General features: G+C 35.6%; 1 protein-coding gene across 2 annotated transcripts; it reads right to left on the reverse strand.

Moving 5' to 3' along the window:
- Positions 1-1,098: 1,098 nt before the first annotated feature.
- Positions 1,099-25,433, reverse strand: LOC101747217 (alpha-tocopherol transfer protein-like). 2 transcript variants are annotated; one of them, XM_062674706.1, is made up of 7 exons: positions 25,239-25,433; positions 13,158-13,258; positions 10,285-10,444; positions 7,946-8,195; positions 5,804-5,914; positions 4,535-4,671; positions 1,099-3,586 (listed from the first exon to the last, which is right to left on the reverse strand). In XM_062674706.1, exons 1-7 carry the CDS (start codon positions 25,244-25,246, stop codon positions 3,481-3,483), a joined length of 873 nt encoding a protein of 290 aa, XP_062530690.1. In that variant the 5' UTR covers positions 25,247-25,433; the 3' UTR covers positions 1,099-3,480. The 2 variants fall into 2 exon arrangements, with proteins under 2 accessions (XP_062530690.1, XP_004929639.1); XM_004929582.5 differs by lacking the exon at positions 25,239-25,433 and adding an exon at positions 22,831-22,989.
- Positions 25,434-26,700: the final 1,267 nt, after the last annotated feature.

The raw sequence follows: 26,700 nt of genomic DNA on the forward strand, positions 1-26,700 counted from the left end.
AAAACTCGATAAAACGGATATACCTAACACTAGAGCATCGACATCATAATCAGACAAACAGATATACATCAATAAGTACTGAGAGTATTGCAATCCCACAAGAGTCGGTATTCCCGTGGTGATCATTTCTGCCGCGAAGCAGTAATGCATTTGAGCACTTGTCCCAAGGTTAACACATTAAATTATACGGGACTTTATCGATTTATTTGGCAACGGATTCCTCGCTTCAATGCTAATAATAAGATGGTGCTTGTCACTTGATATGTTCGCGTGCGCATGGTTTTCAAATCATTCTTCTACGTAATATTTGGGCATAGATTGAAGCGATATTGTTTACAACTGACTACTACTGCTATGCGGGAGAGAGAAGGAGCTTCCCCTCTATATACCCAAAACAAATGAATGTCTTTGTCAGGCGAATAAAATACTAAATTGAAGCTGTCGTGGCCTAAAGGATAAGATACCCGCTGAATTCTTATCAAGCGATGCAACTGTGCTGGTGCTCGAATCTCGCAAGCAGTTAACCAATTTTTATATAGAAATACACATTTAGCAAATAAATGTTCACGATATCTTCCGCGGTGAAGGAATAACATAGTCTAATAAAAATCTAACACGCAAAAATTATAATTTGCGTAATTACTGATGATAGAACGTCTTCTGAGTCCGCACAGGTAGGTACCACCATCCTGCCTATTTCTGCCGTAAAGCAGTAACGGGTTTCGGTTTGAATGGTGGGGCAGCCGTTGTAACTATACTGAGACCTTAGAACTTAAATCTCAAGGTGTGTGGCGCATTTACGCTGTAGATGTCTATGGGCTCTAGTAACCACTTACCACCAGGTGGGCTGTCAGCTCGGCCACACATCTAAGCAATAAAATAATAATAAAAAAAAAAAATAATAGAAACTTAAAAACCAGTTGGGCCGCCAGTTCGTCCACGCATCTAAGCAATAAAAAAAATCTTTCAACATTCGTCTTAAATTTTATAATTTTTTCGACAAGACAACTAGACATTAATAACTATCCCTTTGTAAATTAAATAAGTACCACGTCTTAGTCCGTTAGGTCAACTTAACAAAAGAAAAAAAAATCAAAATACATAATCTAAAAATTTATTAAAAAATCGCAACACCTTACGTTTAGAACAACAACAAAAAAAAAACAGAGAATATATAAAAATAACTACCTATTCAGGTTGTCTTACTTATAAATACGGAATGTTGTATTCACTTTCACCAAATAATAAAAATATTTTCTATTATTTATTTATTTATGGCGGACTTAATGCCTTTATTAGCATTTTTCATCAAAAATTCCCGCGAAGGTTCCGTTAATACCTCTAAATACACACGCATATATAACATTTATAATCACATTATCTAATAGTTTGTAATTTGTATTGACTTTGAAGTGTTTTTTTTAGATTAAGATACATACGTGATTATATCTGAGTTTATTCAGTGATTAATTGTGTCAACTTAACTTTGTAACAACTAATCCAATAACACACACCTTTTAAATGTTTTTTTTTAAATGAAATCTATTTGACTTTATCTTCGTAATAGGAAACATCACTAGTGCTTAAAAAAAACTACTGAAATGATTATTGTACAAAAACCGACACTGGTCTTAATAACAAATTGTGTGACTCAACAGAGAGAACTGACCAAAGAGACTTTTGTGCGAAATAAAATCAAACTCAAAAATAATGAGAACTACTACATACTTTGTACATACATTATTAGGTAACAAAGGAGGGAAGAAGAAATTGGACATTATGTCATCTCTTCCGTTCAAAAGTTCCAATTATGTTCTTTCTTACTTTGTAGTAACATGATTTCTTTTTTATTATTATTATTATTATTATTCAGTCACTTCTTTAATTCCACTACGAAGATCTTGGTAATTTAACACACATTCTGTGAATAGACAGAGCCTTTGAGGTTTTTTTTATCATGCAGCAACTATATTATTAGATATAGTATAACTATACTATAGCATTTAGATTTTAATCGAATTCATTAGTTCTGTTGAATAGTTATATTGCTACATAATTTCGAAAAAAAAAACAACAATTATTCTATCTGTAAACTATTTCGCATAAACGTAACGAATCACATAAATCTACCAAGTAATTGAGATGTAAAATATAATTTCGATGAGTACCTATATATCGACGCTTGAAAGGCAAATATGACTAAGCGACAATGCGTGAACTTTACAGTAGACTAATTTAAAGTTGAAATACCTGAAAAAAATTATATTTTAACGAATCTAGCTGTAGGATTTAAATGATTTTAATAGACCTAGAAATATATATTTTTTGCGCATCGAATATGGTTATTGCCTATCATTTATGTACAAAGCAGTTATTGTCGCTTAGTCACGTTTGCCTTTCAAGCGTCGATATGTTTAATTATAATGAGACATTAAACTGGTGCGTTTACATTCGAATATTCATATTATCAAAAACAAAGATGTAAAAAATATATAATATAAATAATCCAAATAACTTAACAAAATATCAATGAAAGCTCATAAAGACATTAATTGAAGTGGTAACATTATTGAGGTAATAATTTTCGAAGCATAGGCATAGCCTTGAAAATTCCTTTGCGCTAATTTTAAAGTCGTCACCATAGATAATAAATACACGCGGTCGTCACCATAGATTATACACTTAATATGTCGTCACGGTGTTTTCGGATTGAATGAAATCCAATGAAGTAGGAAACCTATATAGGTCTATGATGAAATCGGAGCTCAAATATCATCGTGTCGTTAAAATTAAACCAGAAACATGAGCTGTTATGATTGCTGGTAGGTAGTAAAGTTCTGTCGTCCTGCCTATCACTGCGGCGAAATGGTCATGCGTTACGGTTGAGGTCAATAGCCGGGTATTTCAATTATGGCGGGCTTGCTTCTCGCGTTGGCGCCTCAGTGTTATTAAGTTGGTAGCTTAATACAAAATCGGACGTGAATACGAAAAAGTGTTTTTATGATAGAATTATAATTGCTTTCACGATTTAATCTAATGTTTTTTTTATTGTCATTATGTTATTTCGGAGGCGTCAAATACTTTACAGTTTTCTAGTACTAGTTTCGTAGTTACGGATGAGTAAGGTTATAATAGCGTATAATTTAATGACAAGAAAAAACGCGAAATTAAACTTTAAAAGTAATTTTGATTATGTATGTCTGATATTGGAAACAAACTTTAAAATAATGCAAATCCGAAGAAAATATTAAGTATTATGATATTGGAAACAAACTTTAAAATAATGCGATTTATTTTGTTTTGTGGATGTAATTATAAATAGTTACATAAATAATGTTATTTCAGAATGTTCGAGAAACTTTCTCGAATTATTGTCTTGTGCTTTCGAGCTTCGAAGTTATCCTACGATTGAGATTTAATTATAGAAACCATTGTAATTTTAATCTTTAAGGATCTCGACAAATCAGTCTTATGCAAAACTTAATCTATGGCAAGAGTTCGGAACGATCCGACATCAGATGAAAATTCATTTTTGTTCTTCGATTTCTTCTCGACTCTCCACAGATTATCGTCACTGAGAATTTCCCTGTAAAAAGTACCAATATTTTATTTGGACTTCCCAAAAATTCATCTGGTATACTTGGCTTATCGGTAGGCAGCGGCTTGGCTCTGCCCCTGGCATTGCTGAAGTCCATGGGCGACGGTAACCACTCACCATCAGGTGGGCCGTATACTCGTCTGCCTACAAGGGCAATAAAAAAAAATACAATCACAACATAATTATTATATCCGAATTGTACATTGATTAGGCTTCTTTGGTCGATAGACCGTCGACAGTAAATAAAAATTAAGAATCTGGTAGTAAAAATAAATATTCTACGGTTGCTTTTGTAATTATTACACATTTAAGCTTTATAAAACTATTATCAAAGTATATGACAACATTTAGAATATGCACGTTATAATATTTTCTGATACCCTAGAAAATACTAACTAACCACTATCTGCGGTGAATACATTATAATAAAAACTTTTATTTTAATTGCTTAAATGGATGGACGAACACACTGCCCACCTGATGTTAAGTGGTTAATGGAGCCCATAGGCATTAACAACGTAAATGTTGCCACTCACATGAGACATGAGTTCTAAGGTCTCCATTTTTACAGAACAACGGTTGCCTTCAAACCGAAACGCATTACTGCTTCACGGCAGAAATAGACAGTGGCGGTACCTACCCGTGCGGATCTACAAGACGTCCTACTACCAATAAATTATCTTTCAATTCGACCGAGCGCGTTAGGAATAGGTATACTGTATACTGTATACAACAACTCTCTGTAAGCTTTAAGCTTAGTGTTAAGTTGCGCATCGGCACAGCTCTATGGTCATTTAGGAGCTCGACTGAGGCAAGAAACTCGAGAATATCGACCATCGCATTAGATTGTAGTATTATAATTTCACATTGATTCAATAAAACATAGTTATAAAATAAAAATAAAAACAATATAATTAAATATATAGATATGGTTACTTTCTACTCTCCAACAGTTCCATAGCATCTTTGTTGAATTCCACCATGCTTTTCCTCGTACCACCATAGTCGGAAGGCAGATCTTCTTTCTTCACGAAATCGTAAAGGGTTTGTGAATTCGGCGTGTGGAAATGTATCTAAAGAATAAATTTCCATCAATGCATGTATAATCAGATTATCAATGACATTAAATATGTTATATTAGAATTAGTAATAACGGGGAAAATAGAATGTCTCAAACATGAAAGAATCCTGAGGAGCATCCACGCAGGAGTCAGTCACCGTCGATACCCTAGACACGTCTTTACGGATCCATGAGATCTAATAACTCTTGCTCTAACTCTCTTAGACGCCTTCAGCTCTAAAACTAGGAGCCGACTTAAGGACCCCGGTAACCTTACTCGTGCAACATAACCCCTACATCAGCCCGCTGAGCTGCTTGCCGAATCTTCTTAGTGGGTCGCGATTCCGATCAGGTAGTAGATGTATTCATGGAGCAGCTATCCTTGAGCCGTTAGGTCTTCGGAGGTGCTCTGAGGCGCTTCGGAAAAGCTGTTTACACATCCCATCCTTTCTAGTTGAGCCCGGGCTCGTCCACCTGTCTGGTGAAACTGGAAAGGCCTCCGGGCCACCAGTTTTTTTTTTAGTTCTTAAATTATTATACATACATTTCAAAACTACTTCTACAGTTCAATCTCGCGTTTTTTACGTGGTCGTAAAATGTAATTGTAAACTGCAAAGTAACCCGAACGTGGGAAATAATATGATGTTAATAAAAAACGCAAGATTAAATAATAATTTGCTATTAATTTTAATTTTGATTATTTCTACGAAAACCGAAGATGTATGCGAATATTTTTGTGTGCATATATTTTGTATTAATCCAACTGTAGTGTCTTTCAAACAGATTTACAATATTACAGAGACATAAAAAAAGGCAAAAGGAGGTGCCTCAGCTGCCCACCTACTTACCTTTTTATTATTATCTGTGATATTGTGTATTGTGTATTGTGTATGGTAGGCAGCGGCTTGGCTCTGCCCCTGGCACTGCTGACGTCCATGAGCGACGGTGACCACTTACCATCAGGTGGGCCGTATGCTCGTCTGCATACAAAGGCAATAAAAAAATAATAAAAAAAATCCAATTGTTTTTTTTCTCAACTGAAGCGGCATATAAAATGATAGCGGTTAGTCATCATGCAGCCTCAAAAGTTATTGGCTAGACATATATATATCTATAGATACTTATTGATTATCAGATTCACTGACCATATTCGTAATTTCTTGCTTCATGAAAGGCTTCAACAACGCGTACAATTTGTCTACAAACGGAGGGGCGTTCACAATGTGAATCTGCTTCAGACGTATCGGCATTGCGTCCTGAAATAAATAAAAAATAGATATTCTATATTAAAGAAAAAAAAGAAATCATTTATACGCCAAGCATAGTGAAAATGAGTTATTACATAAGTTAAAAGCAGCGTGCGTGTTTGCTTTGTCACTAAATAACATGCGAATTTTAGTGCAGTACAAGATAATATGATATTATATAATTTACCTTTCATTCATCCATAATTCAACAAATAATAAAAAAATCCATTTATTTTGAATGTCGTCCCTAGGAAAATCATTTATGTGATAATAATTTTCACTAATAAGATTATCTTTTAGCTTTTTCTTAAAATGACAATCGTCTAGGTCTCTTTTTTTTTATTTTTTTTATTGCCCTTGTAGGCAGATGAGCTCACAGCCCACCCGGTGTTATGTAGTTACTGAAGCCCATAGACATCTACAACGTAAATGCCACCACCCACCTTGAGATATGAATTCTAAGGTCTCAGTATTACTGCTTCACGGCAGAAATAGGCGGGGTGGTGGTACCTACCCGTGCGGACTCACGCGAGGTCCTACCATCAGTAAAAACTTGACACCAGGGTTTCACTTAGCTATAGCATTGCAGACGTTCGCTAGTGACAGCGACCCCTTAGGTGGGCCATACTTAATAGCATAAAGGCTAGAATTAACAAAAAAATCAGTATACAGATTTTATGACCATTAGGGTCAATTCCCACTGAAAGAGCAGCGGCCGGCAGCGTCTTTTTGAGACAAAATATTACAAACTATTTTGAATCTTATCTACGTGATTAAAAAGTTCATAGTCATTTGAAGGCAAAGGAGGGGTAGCGTGGCGTCGCGAGGCTGCACGAGCCTTCTACCGACTAGTCAAAAGAGGCGCCGCGCGGCTGATCGCGGCGCAGCTAGCTGACGTGCGGCCGACCGTGGTGCAGCTGACAGACTCGCGGCTGCGCGCGAGCGACCGTTTCATACCCGCCCGCCCTGCCGCTTGCGCATTTCGCGTCATTTTATTAGAGGGTATCTTGTTCTTCTTCTACAGCCAGTGCTATGATACATAAATCCAAATCCACTATATTTATTGCCACACAACTTTCCTTGAGTGAAGTAGATCGCACACTAGTTTTCAAAGCTACCACGCGGAGGCTCATTGCGGCGCCTCGGGATGCCGCGCTGCCTCTCGCGGCGCCGCACTGCCCCTTGCGGCGCCGCGCTCAGTCACTTGCTCTTACGGCCGCTGCGCGCCGCTGCTCTTTCAGTGGGAATTGACCCTTATAGCGTATTTTAATTATTGCGTATTATGAGTTAATATTTTTTTTCCTACCTAAGCTGATAGCCTTGAGAGGCTATTTCAGCGTTACCTTAACTAGTAGGTGAGTTCGCGGGGCTCAAACCTGACGACGTTGCTAACACGAACCCTAGCAAGAGCCGCGCTTCGCAGAATCTACCAGCGGATCGGAAACGGGACCCACTGAGAATATCCTGCCAGAAACTCAGTGGGCTGTGTCTGAGGGTTAATTTACTCAACGAGCCCTTTATCGCAAACGACGGGTTCGACGAGAACGGTGACCGGTGCTTGAGGTACCTAAAAGCACCGTTAGTGGATCGAGAGGATCCGAAATGACGTGTTTGGGGCGACGTCGACTGCTTTCCATTCTTTCCGCAGGATCCGGAATGCGTTAATAATCTTGATTACTCGGTTATTTCTGCAAGGGTTTTCTCAACGGCAACTAATTTGTAGTCAAGCTCGAACCATAATAATAGTTTAATTTAAGTTTACTTAATTGCAAAATGTAATTTTATTTTAATAATAGTTTGCATAATTAATTTCAAGTTCGTTCTGTTGTTGATTATAAATATTTATCACAATAACAAAAAATTACTATTGTTTTTATTGCATGATTTTAAAAAGTGAGTTCATTAAAATTATTTAATAAAATAAGTTTAATATTATTCATGTAGTAGTAAATGTATAGTGATATGAATTAGTAGTAATAGTAATAGTTAGTAAGTTCGTAATAGTAATATTATAATTTTATTTGAAAAAGTGAAGCTCACCTCCTGATATTTCGATAGTTTCTTTGCAACGGACACGTTGAATTTCGTGATAAATTTCAATGAAATATCTTTAACGTCCATTATAACCATATCGTCTTCCTCAAGCTTCTTATCGCTCAGCAACCAAGAATCCGTAGTTAACATGAAAACCTTGGCATCTTGTACGTAGTCGTAATTTTCCAAAGACGGGTCATTTAATTGCCATATCCACACGAATCTTCTTCCCGGTATTTCGTAGTGGGCGAGGTTTCTAAGAAAATAATGAAGCATCAAAACTATTCTTCTTTTATCTCATGGCCGACGCGACTAGAGGTCAACGACACAATAATGTGACTGAGTGGTACTTTGACGTAGGTACTTTGAGATTTTCGGCAAAGCCTTGTTGGCTTTGAAATGCATTGTGCTGTATATTAAATTTGTTTTTTTTTTATTGCCCTTGTAGGCAGACGAGCATACGGCCCACCTGATGGTGAGTGGTTACCGTCGCCCATGGACTTCAGCAATGCCAGGGACAGAGCCAAGCCGCTGCCTACCGTTAATTGTGCATTGAATCTAATAAACTAAATTGCTTTATTAATTCATCTCATGAACTGGTAATAACAAGCCAGTTTGATCTGTCTCTGATATATGTATAAGTTAAGAAAAATTAATATAAAGAGTTAAGTAGCATGAGAAAAAATGTTTAGGTATTTTGATAACTTTGACAATATCTGGTAGTACTACTATACGAATGATTTAAGTTTAATTAAAACTCCCCTTATTTTAATCTCGTATTTTTTATTGTATTAAAAAATTATACGACTATATACTATATAATATATAATAATATTATAAAGAGGAAAGATTTGTTTGTTTGTTTGTTTCGAATAGGCTCCGAAACTACTGGACCGATTTGAAAAATTCTTTTTCCATTAGAAGCCGACATTGTCCCTGATGAACATAGGCTACTTTTTTTTTTCTTTTTTTTTTTTTTTTTTTCATGTGTGTTTTAATGTTTCCGAAGCGAAGCGAGGGCGGGTCGCTAGTATACTATAAAACTTTTAAATAATTATAAAAACATAATATAATGAACAGCTCTTTGCACGCAGAAATGACTAACAATACCTCAAAGTTCGGTCTTGCGACGAATATTTACCAGTCGTATATTATACAAAGACAATACAATACAAACAGTGCACAAATAAATAAAATTAATCATTTTCCATTATGAATATGAAAAGTTGTTTAAATAGATGAATGCACACAGTTTTTTTTCGGTTAGACCTCGATTAATTAACTTTGGGACTAAGGTCGCTACGACCTTTGCCTTTTGTTACACATTCGACATTGTCGAACAGATTCGCCTCGATCCAGTTTTGTCCAGAGCCACGACCTTCGCAGCTTGTCAGGGGATTCACTGACCTTTGCCTCGTTAGTAATAATGATACATTTGCTATTTATTGATTTTATTCTCATTCAAACGGATTGGAATTAGAACGGGATTTAGAATAAGACGTCCGGCACATTCGTATTGAGCGATACGACTGTGCCGGCGCGGCGTTCCAATACTTCCAATCCCGCAGGCAGATACCAATTTTTCTAATGAAATACGTCCATAACCAATTTTCACGAATGACCTCCACAGTGAAGCAATAATATTGTATAATAAAAATGTAACCCGCAAATAAAATCGTATTAACTGATGGTAAGGTCTCTTGTGAACCCGCACGGGTAGGTACCACCACCCTGTCTATACCTGTCGTCAAGAAGTAATGCGTTTCAGTTTGAAGGATGGTCTAGCAGTAGTGTTATAAAACTTAGAATTTATACTTAGAATTTATGTCTCAAAATGCAGGGCAGCATTCACAATGTTGATTTCTATGGGTTCGGTGTACTTAGTGGGAATTTTTAACTTCTCGATCGCGTGAAAGTTAACTCAAATTTGTATGGAGTTGGGCAAGGTTCTTACGTGTTCCACTAGGGGCGCTGTTCCAAATCCGTACAAAGCATACTGGTAACTACTTCACACCAGATGAGCCACTCGTCTGAGCAATAATAAAAATATAAAGGTATTCCCATTTCAATTGTTTTGTTAATTAACAAGAGATTAACCAAGCCGTGGTTGAAAATAAATGAACATGTAGGTCTTTCACCCATCATCCATCACTTGTCTCCTAAATTGTCAATAGCGTTACGGACTAATATATATGTTTTTTTAGGCTTAGATGGGTAGGCGTGATCGTGACCTGTCTGGTGCTTAGCGGGAACCAGGTGTCATTGATCTTAAGTCTCAGACATAAGGTGGAAATTACAATGCATTGTAATAATCACTTTCCTACGCGTCTTCTATATACACTTACAGAATTTGCAAAGCCTTCTTCATTGGCGGCGACGAAGGATCTCTGTTGGTGAACAGTTCAGGTGACGACGAACGTATGCCGCAGAACAACTCCAACGTGACCTTCGACTTGTCCAAGTCATAGTAACAGCTGTGTAGGAATTGTAAAAGAATTGCGTCTTCTGTAATCAGAAATAACAATTGTAATACATACTGAACAAACATCTGCACGTTTCATTGTGATGCGTAATGAAAATTATTTTATATTTAAATATACAATTTACTCATTCCCATTATCCCAATTAATGTTATTATATTTTGAGGATTTTTATAATATATTTTATTTATAATTTGAATCTCGGAAACGGCTCCAACGATTTTCATAAAATTTAGCATACCGAGGATTTCGGGGGCGATAAATCGATCTAGCTACGATTTATTTTCAGAAAATGTTGTTTCATTCGTGTTTTCAATAATCAACTTTTCCCGACATCTATTGGCGAATAATAATACTATTTTTCTTAATTGAGGGCAACTAACTGCTTTAAAGACACAACAAGATGGCGTTATCAAAAACCGAGCAAAGCGTCATAATCCATTGATTAATATAACTAGTGACTTGTCTATTCGTTTGTACAAGTAATATCTAAAGGATATAAAAATTCACGCCTATTAATGACTTTCGAAATATTCAATATGAAACGTCATCAATATTTAACGAACCTAAAACAATAACACGTTAAAAGTGCCTTATAATTAAAATCGAAATTCAACTTTGTAGCTTGCAACTAAGTAAGGTATCTATATATACGTAAAGCAAAAACTTTGTATCCCTTTTTACGAAAATTGCGCGGACGGAGATGTATGAAATTTTCCACACTTATAGAGAATATAGAGAAGAAGTGCACAATGCTAATATTTTTTTTAAATAATGCTTAAAAGATACATTAAATCAATAAAGAAAACATTACACACACTACATACCATGTATTTGACGCACACACGCATGCATACTATTTATTGTCAAACTTTTGTTCTTGACGTCTGTTGTCAAATTGAGAATAGATTAAATATTGTTTGTCTTTATTAATATTTTTTTATAAAAGTATAAAACACAATCATAATAGTGTACCCAATTTACAATTCCAATTAATTATAGTCGAATTTCGACTACTGTGGGACCTCTAGTCTTAATAAATTTGTGATTTTACGATTGATAGGAATACCTTATGCCACGAAATTCCATTAGTTAATATACAGCTAAAACAATTATTTTTCTTACCGAACCTTGAAATAAACGTAAACAAATTTCGAAGACAGCTATTAAAATTTAAAATTTTATGGCAATTTAAGTTCACGTTTATTTTTGTTCTACTAAAGTTAGTTGTTATTTCGATTTTAAGAAGAAACTCAGATATTAGTCATCAGTTTACAGAAGGTGTCTTATGACGAAGTATGCTGTGTGCACATTAAAATCTTAACACATTTGTACATTAAAATTTATATACATACTAGTCGTACTCGCCCGCTTAGCTGGGCATTTAAAATTAAAATTATTATTTATTGTCATTATTATTATCCCTAATAATAACAACCGTCCAACACTCCTATAAATATTAGCCTATCCATTAAGTACATGTATTTCAAGTCAATCGGATGCATGGTTCAGTAATTTTAACGGAACATCCGTAAAAACCACTGTAGATTTATATATTAGTATACTTAAGATACACTTGAAAATCCCATTTCAAAATTTAAAGCTGTATCTAGTTATCAAACCTGGGCCATTAGGAGTCACAAATAAACCGGCTCAGTGTCTCTAAGCGTACGACTTGTTTTTAAACTAGAACCAATCGAAAACCAGTTCTATAAGACACACACACGTCGAAGAGGTTTCAATGCTCAGACAATTGAAGACAACATATTAATATATTGAACTAGCTGACCCGGCAGACTTCGTAGTGCCTCAATCGATAAATAAAAGATCGATGCGACGGGGGACACATCAAAGGAAAAACAAAACTGTTATTTTTATTTAATTCCAAGCATTTTCATATTTATCTACCTTTTAAACCTTCTCTGGACTTCCACAAATAATTCAAGACCAAAATTAGCCAAGTCGGTCTAGCCGCTCTCGAGTTTTAGCGAGACTAACGAACAGCAATTCATTTTTATATATAAAGATAATCAATTTCCGGGCCAAATTATACTAAGGTTTTTCGACATCCCTAGAATGAGTCATTAATAAAAATAAAACTATATTATTTTTTTTGCAAATTTTTGTTGCTTAATATCTACATATATTGCCAATCAACTCTTTCTTCTGTTACTGTGTCATTATTCAATCGTATGATATTCATGTGCGGGTACCGGTAGGGAATAATGTAGATATGCTCTCCGATTTCAATAGGATAGCCGATATTCAATTGTATTTGTAACTGCACTCCCTTAACTCAAAATAATCCGAGACGTTATTATATTTATGGGCTTGTAAACGCTTTCTACAGTCGCCACGGCCCGACAACGTCAGCCAGATAACGCCCGCAACAAATCTTCTAATTCACTGGTGGTAGGACCTCTTGTGAGTCCGCGCGGGTAGGTATCACCACCCTGCCTATTTTTGCCGTGAAGCAGTAATGCGTTTCGGTTTAAAGGGTGGGGGAGCCGTTGTAACTATACTTGAGACCTTAGAACTTATATCTCAAGGTGGGTGGCACATTTACGTTGTAGATGTCTATGGGCTCCAGTAACTACTTAACACCAGGTGGGCTGAGCTCGTCCACCCATCTAAGCAATAAATAAAAAAAAACTTACCTTTTGTTACCTTGAGACTATTCTTCGAAATACACTAGAGGATACACTAGAAAACGTATAATGTTAGTAGAACAAACTTACCTATATCCTTGGGCAAATTCGGTTGCCGGTTCGCCCATTCCTTTAATTGATCTACTTGTTGTTTCACATCGTCGGATACTTTATCCATTTTGTTTAGATATCTGAAAAGAATCACTTAGTCGGTATAAAATTTGACAGCTATATTAAAGACAAGAGTTTGACCAGGCACGTTATTCTCGGCAAAAAATAGAAATACTTCTGTTTATATGTTTTTTTTTAAATCCCAAACTACCAATAATAATTCTGTGACAGTCAAATCGTATCGAAGTAAACAAAGAGACGCCGAGCAAAAGCTAAAAAAACGCAGACAATTCTATTTATTGCGCAGTCAATATTTTGTACTATTTTATTTTTTATTCTTTAAGCTGGTAGCCTTGAGAGGCTATGGCCGGCGTAACCGAGCGCGTAGGTGAGCTCACGGCTAACCAGAGGACGTCCCGAACACTAGCCCTAGCAAGAGCAGTGCTTTATAGAATCTTCCATCGGATCGAAAACGCAACCCACTGAGAAGACCCCGCGAGAAACTCAGTGGGCTTTTGTACTGTTGATACATGTTAGGAGCAGGGACGTCTTAAACTAGGATGGGGCCCTTGGGCACACAAGAATTTGAGGCCCTTTTGGAAAGTAAAAAAAGCGAATTATTATAACATTTTTTTACTGAGTATGAGACCGTTTATTATAGGTAATCAAATACAGTATGATATAATATATTGTCATTAATGATATTAGAATGCTCCTGGTTTTTTGGTTACGATTTCGATAACGGTTTCTTTCGGGATTTCTGTTGAGCAAAATCTTCTATTATAGGCATAGTATATGCCTTGTAAATACCTTCTGATTACTGATTTGTGAAAAAAGTGTAATGTGCCCGACAAAAATGTTTTGCGAATAAACGTGTGCGAGAAATTGTCGGTCTTTTGGGGCCCCCTGAGAATGGGGCCCTGGGCACGAGCCCCGTGTGCCCTTATGGTAAAGACGGTATTGGTTAGGAGTATATATTTGTACATACATTCACGTGCACAAGGCACACGAAACATTAATGTTTTTGAAAGCGTTAAAATATCTTTGTTTCAACAATTATATTGTATTCTGTAAGTAACAACCGAAGCTTTCTCCGAATATAGAAATTTGAATGATCGATTACGTTATAACTTAAATATCGTACTGTCAAAACATAAAAAATTAACGCATTATGTTTTTAGGGTTCCGTAACTAAATGACAGTACAGTCTCTCTTGCAAATTCTTGTACCAACCTACCACGTGTTTCCAAAGCTGTAATAATCGAATTATTTCGAAATATTTAATTTCCTTTACATACATACATATTTACAGAACATCAACGGTTGACAACGGCCTTGACTAATAACAATATTCGTTGAAGTTATAGACAAAAAACACGGATGTTTTGAAATATATTTCCTTGCAATGCGCGTAAGCTGCAATCGTGTATTTAAATGACAAGTTACCGCGACAATTTGAAACGTAGTACGTTAATGAGTATGTTCTAGAAATTCACGTTCGTTCTAATAATTAATGGCTCGGTTTTGTTATTACCGAACAATTATCGGTGGTCAGACTAATAATAATAAGAATTATGTAGGAGTTTTCGTGGCACGTAATATAAAATGAATGAGGAAAATTAATAATAATCACAAGTTATGGTAATTGGTAAAAAAAAACGTATTCATTTTATAATTAAAACCAAATTCTGAATCTTTACTAATGCTTTAAAACAGCATAGAAATATATACAAGTAAAACTTTATTGTTTGTTTCTTTCAATTTTTACTTATTTTTTTTTTATTAGAATTAATGATTTCATCATATCTTTTCCGTAGCAAAAACACGCGCTAACTTTATATACAATTTGCAAGTTAAATTTGCACAAAATCACGCTGAAACTGCAAACCGGACGAACAATTAATTTAATCTGTATTTTTATCCTCTTTAAAGCGAATCGATAAAAAAGTTATTGTATTGTCATTAATCTATGCGCGTGCAAATTTTCAAGTTAACCGGAAGTCTTCAAGTCGCTGAGAATGACGTTAAAAAATCATGTATAAATTAAATTACAGAGAGACACTTTAAATTTTAGCTATAAGTATCGATTAGAATCTATCAAACGTCTGAACGGAAGACCACTGGGTTCTTCTTTTTTTTCCCCTCTACCTTATTCACTGGTAACATAAGAGGCTATTCCAGCTACACCCGGACGCGTAGGTGAGCTCACGGGCTCAACCTGAAAGAATTTGCTAACACTAGCTTTAGCAAGAGCAGTGCTCGCAGGAGCTACCACCGGATCGGAATCGGCGACCCACTGAGAAGATCCGGCGAGAAACTCAGTGGGCTAAGGAATAGCCTCTTAGGCTACCAGCGAATAGGTTAGGCTAGCAGGGTAAGGGAAAAAAATGATTCTATAGAATATCTAAGCAACTTATAAAATGCCCAGTCATTGTGTTAACTATTTTTAATTTCATATCTTAAATATCCCCTTTTAGGGTCAATTCCCACTGAAAGAGCAGCGGCGCGCAGCGGCCGTAAGAGCAAGTGACTGAGCGCGGCGCCGCAAGGGGCAGTGCGGCGCCGCAAGAGGCAGCGCGGCATCCCGAGGCGCCGCAATGAATGTCCGCGTGGTAGCTTTGAAAACTAGTGTGCGATCTACTTCACTCAAGGAAAGCTGTGTGGCAATAAATATGGTGGATTTAGATTTATGTATCATAGCACTGGCTGTAGAAGAAGAACAAGATACCCTCTAATAAAATGACGCGAAATGCGCAAGCGGCAGGGCGGGCGGGTATGAAATGGTCGCTCGCGCGCAGCCGCGAGTTTGTCAGCTGCGCCGCGGTCGGCCGCACGTCAGCTAGCTGCGCCGCGATCAGCCGCGCGGCGCCTCTTTTGACTAGTCGGTAGAAGGCTCGTGCAGCCTCGCGACGCCACGCTACCCCTCCTTTGCCTTCAAATGACTATGAACTTTTTAATCACGTAGATAAGATTCAAAATAGTTTGTAATATTTTGCTTCAAAAAGACGCTGCCGGCCGCTGCTCTTTCAGTGGGAATTGACCCTTATGCAGCACAAAATGAACTGCTTCCAGTGGTTTAAACATAGCTTCCATATAGTTCATTGACACGTATTTTATTAACAACAACAAACAAAATTTAAATTTCTATGTCAATTCAATAGCAAACGGAATTAAGCAAACGCGAAGTTAATTCCTATCGATAAAATTATTGTCAGTGCGTATGATACGCCGAGTTGGTATTTTGATATGGCGAGTACACGCGGCACTGATCATAGATAGTACACATAATATTTAAGAGTCTTGACGTGATTTTCAGAACGTCGATTGTTTGATAACACGTTTCTCTCTATTATATCTATTAAATGTTTAAAACTAGTATTCATTTTAACGTGGTACGTAACTAGAGCTGAAGCGTACGCTTAATTTTGTAACTTTAATATTGATAACGTACGTGATTAAATTTCAAGTACATATTTAGCTAATCAAAATAAATAATTATTAATTGATTTTCGTTACAAAGTTTTTTTTTTGTTATGTTCAATGCAGAACAAACACAACAGCTAAAATTATTTCATAGGCACGGCACATTGTGTGGTAACTATTGAAATTATCAGTGATAAAACATTCGAGATTATTATAGCTTAGGTTGATTTACAAAAGAAGAGTTTTCGAATACAAGCTTGTGAGATTATCGGGAAAATGTTATTTAAATAAATAATATAACTAGTGACGTGTCTATTCGTTTATAATACCTATTAAAGGATATTAAAGGTCATATATAAGGTCATGCCTATTTCATGTTATTTCTTAGTGACAACGAATACAAATAATTAGAAAGAGTGATTATTTTGGATGACGGTCCAATTACTAAACAATCAATACAACAGTTTTGTGGATGGAAGCGAACATGATAATCGTACTATTATACTGAATTATAAAAAAATCTTTTTAAAAATAATATGATTTAACTATTCATAGGAATCGAAAGAGAATACAAATTGATTTATTTCGTATTTCAAAACCATTATACAAAGAAATTCGATTGGACAATTTTGGCACCCTCACCGTGAGAGTAACGAGCTGGAACTGAATTGTAATTTATTGAGTAACAGTATGAAGCATCGTAGAAGATTACAAAATAAATTTTAAAATTTTATTACACAAAAATCATCGTGGCTTAAAGGATAAGACGCCTAGACTCGTTCGAGCGACGCGACAGTGCCGGTGTTCAAAACCCGCAGGTAGGTACTATATTTTTTAAATGATACTTACTTAGCTCATGGTCACGAATGACTTCTACAATGGTAAAATAGCATCGTGTAATAAAAATAAAACAGGCTAAAATTATAATTTCGGAAATCAGTGTATAACTGAGACACAGACCTCAAGTCTCGAGATAGATGGCGGCATTTACGTTGTGATTTCTATGGGCTTCGTTAACCACCTAACATCAGATGGGCTTTGAGCTCATTAACCTGTCTAAGCAATAAAAAAAACCTAACTTTTGACGAATCTCTCGGTCTTTAGAATTACTTACTTTTGGGTTATTCTACAATTTAAAAGATTAGGTATAAACAGCGTGGCTAGAATAATAATAGGTTGAATCGAGAACTCTTCAAATTGAGTTGAGAAAGCAATCACGACATGCAGCCGCAACTACCCATCCAGACTGCGTTTGGTAATTTCCGCAGTTTCATCGGGTCTCCCACAGTGCAATACGTCGCGGTTACCGATCGAAAACTACAAGATAGATAGGTACCAGGAATAAAATTAGTCGATCCTTCACAGATTATATAAAACTGTCATTTAATTTACTAGAATTATTGAGAATCTTCTAGAGGGTTTTCGAATCTAGATTATTCTATGAAAACGCACAGGACACGAATGCCATGCTATTAATTCTAACATTCTAGAATTCTAGCTAGATTAATTCTAGACTCCAATGACGAAAATATTAATATTATAGCTTAATTTTCTACTAATTTAATAGTACTAAAATTATCCTAATACTAACTATTGTATGCTATTACAGTCACAAAACGGACGCACTTAAAGGCATCTTTTTATTTTTAACTTCAAATTTCACATTATTTAGGTAAGATTCTTTTAACGTTCTTGACGTTTATTAGTTGCCTGTTGTCTGTTTCATTAATTAAAACTTCCACAAATCAAATTATAAAAACTTATGAATGTGATTATTTTGTAAATTCATAATAGAAGTCAAAGAGAAGTAATATTCCGTTCTTGTTATTAAAACAATCCTGTGACCGGAAAGTCATATTTTCAAACATTATTCCGAAATAAAATATGACAATGACACAAATAAAACTCGATTTGTTTCACATATTCCGTGATTGTTCGACACTACCAGACACTACGTATGCCATAAAAACTGTAAACAGACATTAATATTTTGTATAACGATACTTTATTCGTTAAAAACAGGCTTTTTCAATTCTCGCATCTTAAGCGAATAGGATAGTCTATAAATACAACAACAACAATATTTTTGACAAAGTATGTTAAATCCAGAGTATTTATATAATATGAAGCAGCTCGATGCACTATCAAAGGTAAATGCATAATCTTCCTTCTTCACGACGAATGGAATGTTTTTTAATTGCGTTTGACGCGCTAGTAGATATAACTTAACTGCTTATATAAATATGAATCATTCTTACATGCAGTCAAAAACTATTAAGTCGTGGGTAAATTTAAACAGTTATTATATTTTTATAATACATATTTACTTAAGTGGTTTCAAACAAAAACAATTGGACAAAATTCTTAGAATTTAGAACTTCAGGAAAATGTTTTGATAAAGTTCATAATTACAACAAAATATTTTCAGTTAGTTATAAAACCTGCTACCAATTATGCAGCTATCCTACACATAGAGCATTTGGAAGTAGTTTATAAAGGGATGACTATTTGAAAACGTCTGTAAGGGCTCACTTGAATAAAAAATCCTTTTGATTTTGTCCTAGATTCTATTAAGTCTTGCTTATTATTATTGTCAAGAAAAAAAAAAAGGACTTTTTGTCAATATCGCGACACTTAATAGAGTGACTGTCACGTGCTGAGTGGCGATTTTCATTACCCGGAACAACTCCCCTCTTCGCCTACGCTTTACTTGTAGAGGACAATTCTTTCCAGCTTTACCTTGGTTAGTCGACCTTACAGATCTGTCGCGCAGCCTACAGCCTCTGCTTTGCTTTATTACCACCATAAATACTTCGTGATAAATGCCCAAAGAATCTTCGAATAGGGGACGGCGTTATGCAAGGAGAGAGAGATGGGTAATTATTCACTCACTGCTATGTATGCCGAGTTTTGTTATAGCGCTTGTGCTTTTTTTTTAATGCTTAGATGGGTGGACGAGCTCACAGCCCACCTGGTGTTAAGTGATTACTGGAGCTCATAGACATCTACGACGTAAATGCGCCACCCACCTAGAGATATACGTTCTAAGGTCTCAAGTATAGTTACAGCGGCTGCCCTACCCTTCAAACCGAAACGCATTACTGCTTCACGGCATAAATAGGCAGGGTGGAGTGCAAAGTTATCGCAAGAATTGGTGTCCCCACGCTGCCTTGTGTATAAAAACAGTGATGCGATGTCATGGATAAGTTTGCGGCTATTTCAATGAAAAATGAACTGTAACGTAAAATTTACCTTTAGCAAAAAACAAGATAGCAGAATTGTTATCATCGTGCCGCCATGTCATTCAATCCCATTACAGAATGTCATATCGGATCTCTAATCTAAATGCGTTTTTTAATTATTGTTACGTCTATTTCAATTATTTTTATTAATAATCAGTATTATCAGTATCATGACGTTTTCTATGACATCGTAAAATCAAATGGGCAATATTTATTTATATGCTAGGATAAGTAACTGGTTGGACTCTGTGAGCCCACGTGAGTTATACGCGCGTGACCGAATCACGCGGTCAACGATTTGGGAAAAACGATATAGGTATAGTAACCGGCAAACTTCGTGAGCAAATGACCTTGACTGCGCAGAACCGAATTTTAGATCACTTTGGTGGTGAGGGTGAGGCGCGACGGCAGGGGAAATCGTATCGAGCGCGTTATTGGTAGATCAGTCGAACCTTGCATCCCGCACCGCGCCCTCGTTCCGCTTGCTCCCAAAAGTACGCTTGCGTACAGTGAAAAGTCTATCGTTATTCATCGTTAAGTTATTTGTTATAATTGCTTGTTGACTTTGTTGCCATTGCTATATGTTGAGTGTTTGTTGATTTTTTATAAAAAATACACTATGGCGTAGTATTCAAAAGAAAGCGTAGAAAATTTGTGTACGACGTATATTGCTTCATTATAAAACAGGAGAAGAATGATATGGAAAAAGTAAAACAGACTTCGGAAGCAAGAAAAACATCAGTGAGTACTGCTAGGTGCATTATTAACGAAGCCAAAGACTCTGGCTTGCTCGCCGTGTTTCGGACTCCGGGTAAGAAAAGATCAGGGAAGAAGAAAGTTACCGGAATGGATAGTTTCGTTCAATCTGTAATAAAAAGATGTAATCATAATAACTACATAACAAGCAGCGAAACTCCGTATCGTAGAAAGGCTTCGAAAAATTTAAAGAAGATATAAATTTTAATGGCTCTGAATGAAGAATGATGGAAAAAAAAAACAGAAAGTAATCGGAAGCTGGTAAATGAAAAAAGTAACATTCGATTACTACGAATCGAATATCTTCAAAAAATAATTAATTATAGACAAAAAAGAAGACCGAACCGACCGAGTTGTAAACTACACCGATGAGCCCTATGTCGACTCATCACGATGATAGCGACTCGGGTGATGAAAACATTGATGATGATGCTGGTTAAGATTATGATAACGAAAAAAAAATTACAAATACCAGCTTCGCTTCAACTGAACCAAGACCTGGCAACAGCTCTAGTTTTGACTTAATAGAAGGAATATCTATTTTACCCCAAGATTAAATTATTACAATTATTAACCTATATTAAATACATCATATGTTGATTTTAATAATTCAATAGCATTATGACGCAGAGTAAATATTGTTTTTGCACGTGAGTGTACCATGCGCGAACTTACCCCCACTACGTCGACAAATGCTCAAGAAGTTTGCCGGCTATTATATGATGTTCCACCGACCGGTTGTAATTGCTCGTTCGGAATTTTTATTTATGGAAACTTCTTGAAAATGTCGTCAGCGCAATGGTTTTTTTCAAATATCTTTAATATATGACAGCTACAGCTACTCTATTTCGGCGGCTGAGCAGTTATGCGTTTTTATCGGTCGAATAAAATAACAAATTATTCTAATATAATTAAGCCAAACTTTCACGAGGAGCGGTGGTATTCACGCTGTAATATCTACGAGCTCCGGTTTCCACTTAACACCAGGTGTTCATCATATATAAAAATCAACTTAAGAGCTCTATATATAATAATGTTTATATTGTAGATAGCCGCGAAGGTTTAAAACAATATTATGTTAATTGTATTATTGTACTTTCTTATTGCTATCTTCAGCATTGCTGTTACAGTTTTTGTTGTTTGATAGGTAGTAATTTTAAAGACAGTATCTCATTATTCTAGAAGAAATATAATCGACGATAATTATTCTGTGGTATCGATCTTGCACGAGATTTTCACGTCCTTGTGCCATCCAGATTCCCGTCAGCTCATAAAATCACTGACGTCATAGCACAGATGCCGGATGCTGGATGCACGTAATAAGTAGGTACCTACATTAAATAAATGCATTTTTGTGTATTACACGGGACATACAATGTGAGTTCGAAATTACATTAATTATAGATTATAGAAATGAAAAGGCGAAACAGTAAAAATAAAATATTTTTAAACAACACGCTTTGATAATAGTGGTGCTCATTAATATTTAGTTTTTATCCTAAACTCAATGAATTCGTCATTACGTTGTCAATACCAGTACGGTTGTACCAAAATGTTGTATTGTTATTAGACATATACATAATTACAAAGTTTCATGATTGATGAGACAATTAGAAGTGAATTAAAATTAAATTTGATGCTTCCATTATGCCAGTGACGTTACTGTCACTATTACACATCATAGGTATCTCCGTTTTAGTCAACGTCACAGAGCGAGCTAGCAAATACAGACACCCATACATACACCTATGTAGGTTCAAAAACATCACCCTCTGTCTGGGGTAGTCGGGGAAAAAAGGTCGCCAATGAACCGGTCATAAACTGGGTTCCATAATTTAAAATTTGCAAGCGTATTGTATTCATTCTCTCGAAATAGATTCACGAATAACCAGTTGGCAAATTGGATTTAATTAATAAATTTTAATACAGAAAAATACCGACACGAAGCTCTTAAAAAAATAGAGTTAACATAACATTTATGGTCGACCATAGACAAAGTTTAAAAAAAAGTACAGTAAATGAACATTATAAATTATCATCAAAATTGTTACAACTTTTAATACGTTCCAAAATCATATGGAATAAAAAAGCGAACACAACTAATGTGTTTACTAAAATTCTGAACAATACAAACAGTCACAAATATAGCTTAAATGGCTTACTCTACGATATAACAGAAGCGAACATAGGACCACCTATTATTAGTATTCATTAATAACTGTAATACTCACGCATACACGGCATTTATCTTAGAAAATAACCCGCAACTACGAGCAGTTTCAAGGAGCCAATTGTCACGGAGAATGTATTGAATTACTGATAAAACACGTCAGAACTGAACGGTGCGCACTTCGTTACTGTCTGGCTGACTGAATAGTTGAAAATCCAAATGAACACAGCTTGGTTCGAGTGTACTCGCGATGCACGGCGCGATAGGTCTTGATTATCGGATCAAAAGCATAAAGATACTGTCCTAATTGTGATATAAGGTTATATTTTATGTGGTGCATTATCTATATATCTTGAAAGTCGTACGGATCGTCGTCAATATGGATTTATAAGCAGAACGCCTAATTTAGATTACTTTATAATAAATTAATCCATCTGTAAATTAACACCAGTGAATCTCGGTAGATGCTATATTGTACACAGCGCGCACGTAGATTTTCTTCATACAACGATTCAATTTTTGCTTTATTTTGCAGGTACAGGAAAGTCTATTTCGAAAAAGCGGCACATCACGAGAGCCCGCTCATCGTGGCCGCCGGTAACTACATTCCCGATCCTGCGGACCGAATGGTAAACTGTCGACGTCGCCCAAAACACGTCATTTCGGATCCTCCCGATCCACTAACGGTGCTTTTAGGTACCTCAAGCACCGGTCATCGTTCTCGTCGAAACCGTCGCTTGCGACGAAGGGCTCGGCGAGTAAATTAACCCACAGGCACAGCCCACTGAGTTTCTGGCCGGATATTCTCAGTGGGTCGCGTTTCCGATCCGGTGGTAGATTCAACAAAGCACTGCTGTTGCTAGGGCTAGTAGTTGTTAATAATTCTCTCAGGTTGACCTTGTGAGCTTACCTACTCGTCTGAGCGTAGCTGGAATAGCCCTTTTGGCTACCAGAGATTAGGTAGAGAAAACCAAAAAAAGAAGAACAATGATGCTGGATGAGGATGATAGATTATCTAAGTGTGGATTAAATTGACATTAAATTCAGCAGAATATTATTTTCATTTATTGATAAATTTTTGGCGTTATTTGAAAGGTTTTACGTTTCAACTCAACGCCTTTTCATAGAAACATCAACCGTCATTATACGCATTCTTTCAGCGCTTGGAAATTAGTCTTGGGTCGATAGGTATATTATTTTATATCAGATAAGCGCAAATTGGAGTGGAGATACGTATATAATATGAATGGAAATGATAAAAAATGCAATTGCAGTGCATTGTGTTTTTATCTCAAAATATAAACCACGGTAATATTTTTAAACTTTTGGAAAAATAATTTAATATTGCAGTTACGAAATTAGTCATTCATTGATTTACGTTTGCATACATCTTTTCCTAACAAAACATTGATTTTATATCAAATTTTTGTTTAATTTATGATTGAATTAGGCACATAAAATGAACTTCTAGGAATCCGGTATCAAAAAAAAATACGAAATCTTAGAATATCTCTGTCCATGGTCCATTTTACTTCAATAGTACATACTCGTATGGATACCAAATAAATGCTATTATAAAGTGTATTTAATTTAGAAAAAGGCTTATCTACAGATTCAAAAAAGTAAAATGAGATTAAAGTAGTCGAACTCAATTAAATATGCATTAATAAGGATAACTCATAAAATACTGGTCAGATGTTGATAAATAAGACCACATGAAAATTCGTATAAAATATGAATAATCATCAAAATCTTTTCACCTAGTAAAAATGTCAAGGTTTCGAAATTCGAATTGAGAACATCCTTTTTTCAAGTCGGTTAGTAAATGGTAGCATGTAAGAAATTTTTTTCACATCAGGAGCGAAATTTCGGTTTCGCACCCAGAAGACGAATTTCCATTTTCTCTCCCGATCCTTGATCTTTAAGATTAAATAACTTAAAAGGCATGCATTAGTTTCCAAAGAGTCTGCAACCAACATAAATACCATATTTAATGCACCGGTTCTCGTTCGACCACCGAAATCAAACAACATCGGGCTTGATCAATACTTGAGGTTCATATCCGGTAAATTTAGCATAAGCCCACGAGGATATTCGCAATAAGATGGAAAAAAGAAAAAAAAAAGCACTTATTAACACGTTGACTGGCATGTAGGTCACCGGTGCCCTACGCGGTGCACTGAAGTAATTATGTCGATTTCTGTTACTAAGCGCCTGGATTGCCTAACTTTGTCTTCTTTTGTTTGATAATGTATGTTTTAGTCTTTTAGGTCTCTTAGAAATAGATTCATTGTCAGTACCTTCGGATTCGTCTTTCCCAAAGTCTACTAGATATACCGGCGCCTTAGTAAGAAGAACAAAGAGAGAAATCGACATAATTACTTCAGTGCGCCGCATAGGGCACCGGTGACCTACATGGCAGTCAACGTGTTAATAATTGCATTTTTTTTTAATTCTCACGTTTCTCACCGGTGCATTTCAGTTTACTAGAAAATCGCCTTTGGATATTTAAAATATTTTTTATACCGAAGAAACACTAAATAGACAAAATAAAATAAATCACATAACTTCACTCCTCGCGTTCCCGCCAAAAAGTCCGACAAATTTACTGGTAGTGAAGTGAACACATATTAACCGTAGTAGGTATTTATATAATAATATCATAAGTATATACAGCGATATAGGCTTCGATTCATTAGCAAGCCATAAATTGTACGTTTCAGTGAACGTCAACCAAAACAAGTGAATAATAAGACAACAACAAGTTATTGCAATTGGCATAGCATTTTGATTAAGTGTGATAATCGGAAAAATGCAAAAAGCTAATACTTTAGCTTTGCTAATATCATAACAGTATAATAAAATACACTATTGAGTTCATCATTTAATTTTATACTATTACTTATTCGAGAAATCCTTACGTCATACGTTTCTTCTTAATTTTTTAGTATGGCAATTTGCAAACTTTTCTGGCAATGCTATCACGGCTGTCATAGATAATGCACTCTATTATGACTGTTTACGACCATAGATTATACACTTAATATATTAGAATTTACGACAGTAAGACGGTAAAGACACGGCGGCAGGAACTGATAATCGGCAATTGCTTCATAAACTATGCACTAATAGAACTACTATGTAACTATAAGTATAACACTTGATCGTTTATTGTGGTAGCTGTGATAAATAATAAAACATAATCTTCGGATGTACATACATACTGACTTTTTATTTTTTACATTAATCTACACGACTAACTAATTGTTGCTAGGCAACAATATTCTTATAATAAACTTATGATGCTTACATCAGTATATGTACATACAGTATTCTATACTATGTACAAAAAAAAACAACCACTTGACCTGTGTGTGCAGTGTCGAAATGATTGAAATAAGTATAATTGGAAGCGTTCACGACGGATATGAATAATATGATTTTATGATCTGGTAACTAGGACCTTTAGGTCAAGTCTTATTTTTATTTTAATAACTTTTTTTTAAGAAAAATGGTATTATGAAATGAAACGAAGTTGATTATTATAAAACATGGCATGAAATTAAATGAAAATGAAATGAGATGAGTTGAGATGATATGGAATGAAATATAAACCTTAGTAAAATGGTGGTCATTTACTGAGAGTTTTTTTGTGAACTGTTTGGAAGACCCCGAGAAGTTACGTTCAGCGGCTTTATTTTATTTTCCCACAGTTGTGCACTTTCACAAATACTAAACAGTTAATAAACCACCGTTATTACACATTTAAACCTGAAGAAACACTAATTAAACAAAATAAAACAAAATTAATCATACAACTTCACTTCTCGCGTTCCCGCTAAAAAGTCTTAGTTGCCATATTTTGTTTACCATAGTGTACAGATAACAACAACAAAAAACAGATACTATTACGGTACTTATTGATGAATTA

This window comes from Bombyx mori, chromosome 21, assembly GCF_030269925.1.
Source record: "Bombyx mori chromosome 21, ASM3026992v2".
Classification (NCBI taxonomy): Eukaryota; Metazoa; Arthropoda; class Insecta; order Lepidoptera; family Bombycidae; genus Bombyx; species Bombyx mori.

Coding starts and splice junctions, on each gene's coding strand:
- LOC101747217 (XM_062674706.1), bottom strand. Junction 5,915..7,945: donor AACTATCGAAATATCAGGAG/GTGAGCTTCACT, acceptor TATTTATTTCAG/GACGCAATGCCGATACGTCT. Junction 3,587..4,534: donor GAACTGTTGGAGAGTAGAAA/GTAACCATATCT, acceptor TACTTTTTACAG/GGAAATTCTCAGTGACGATA.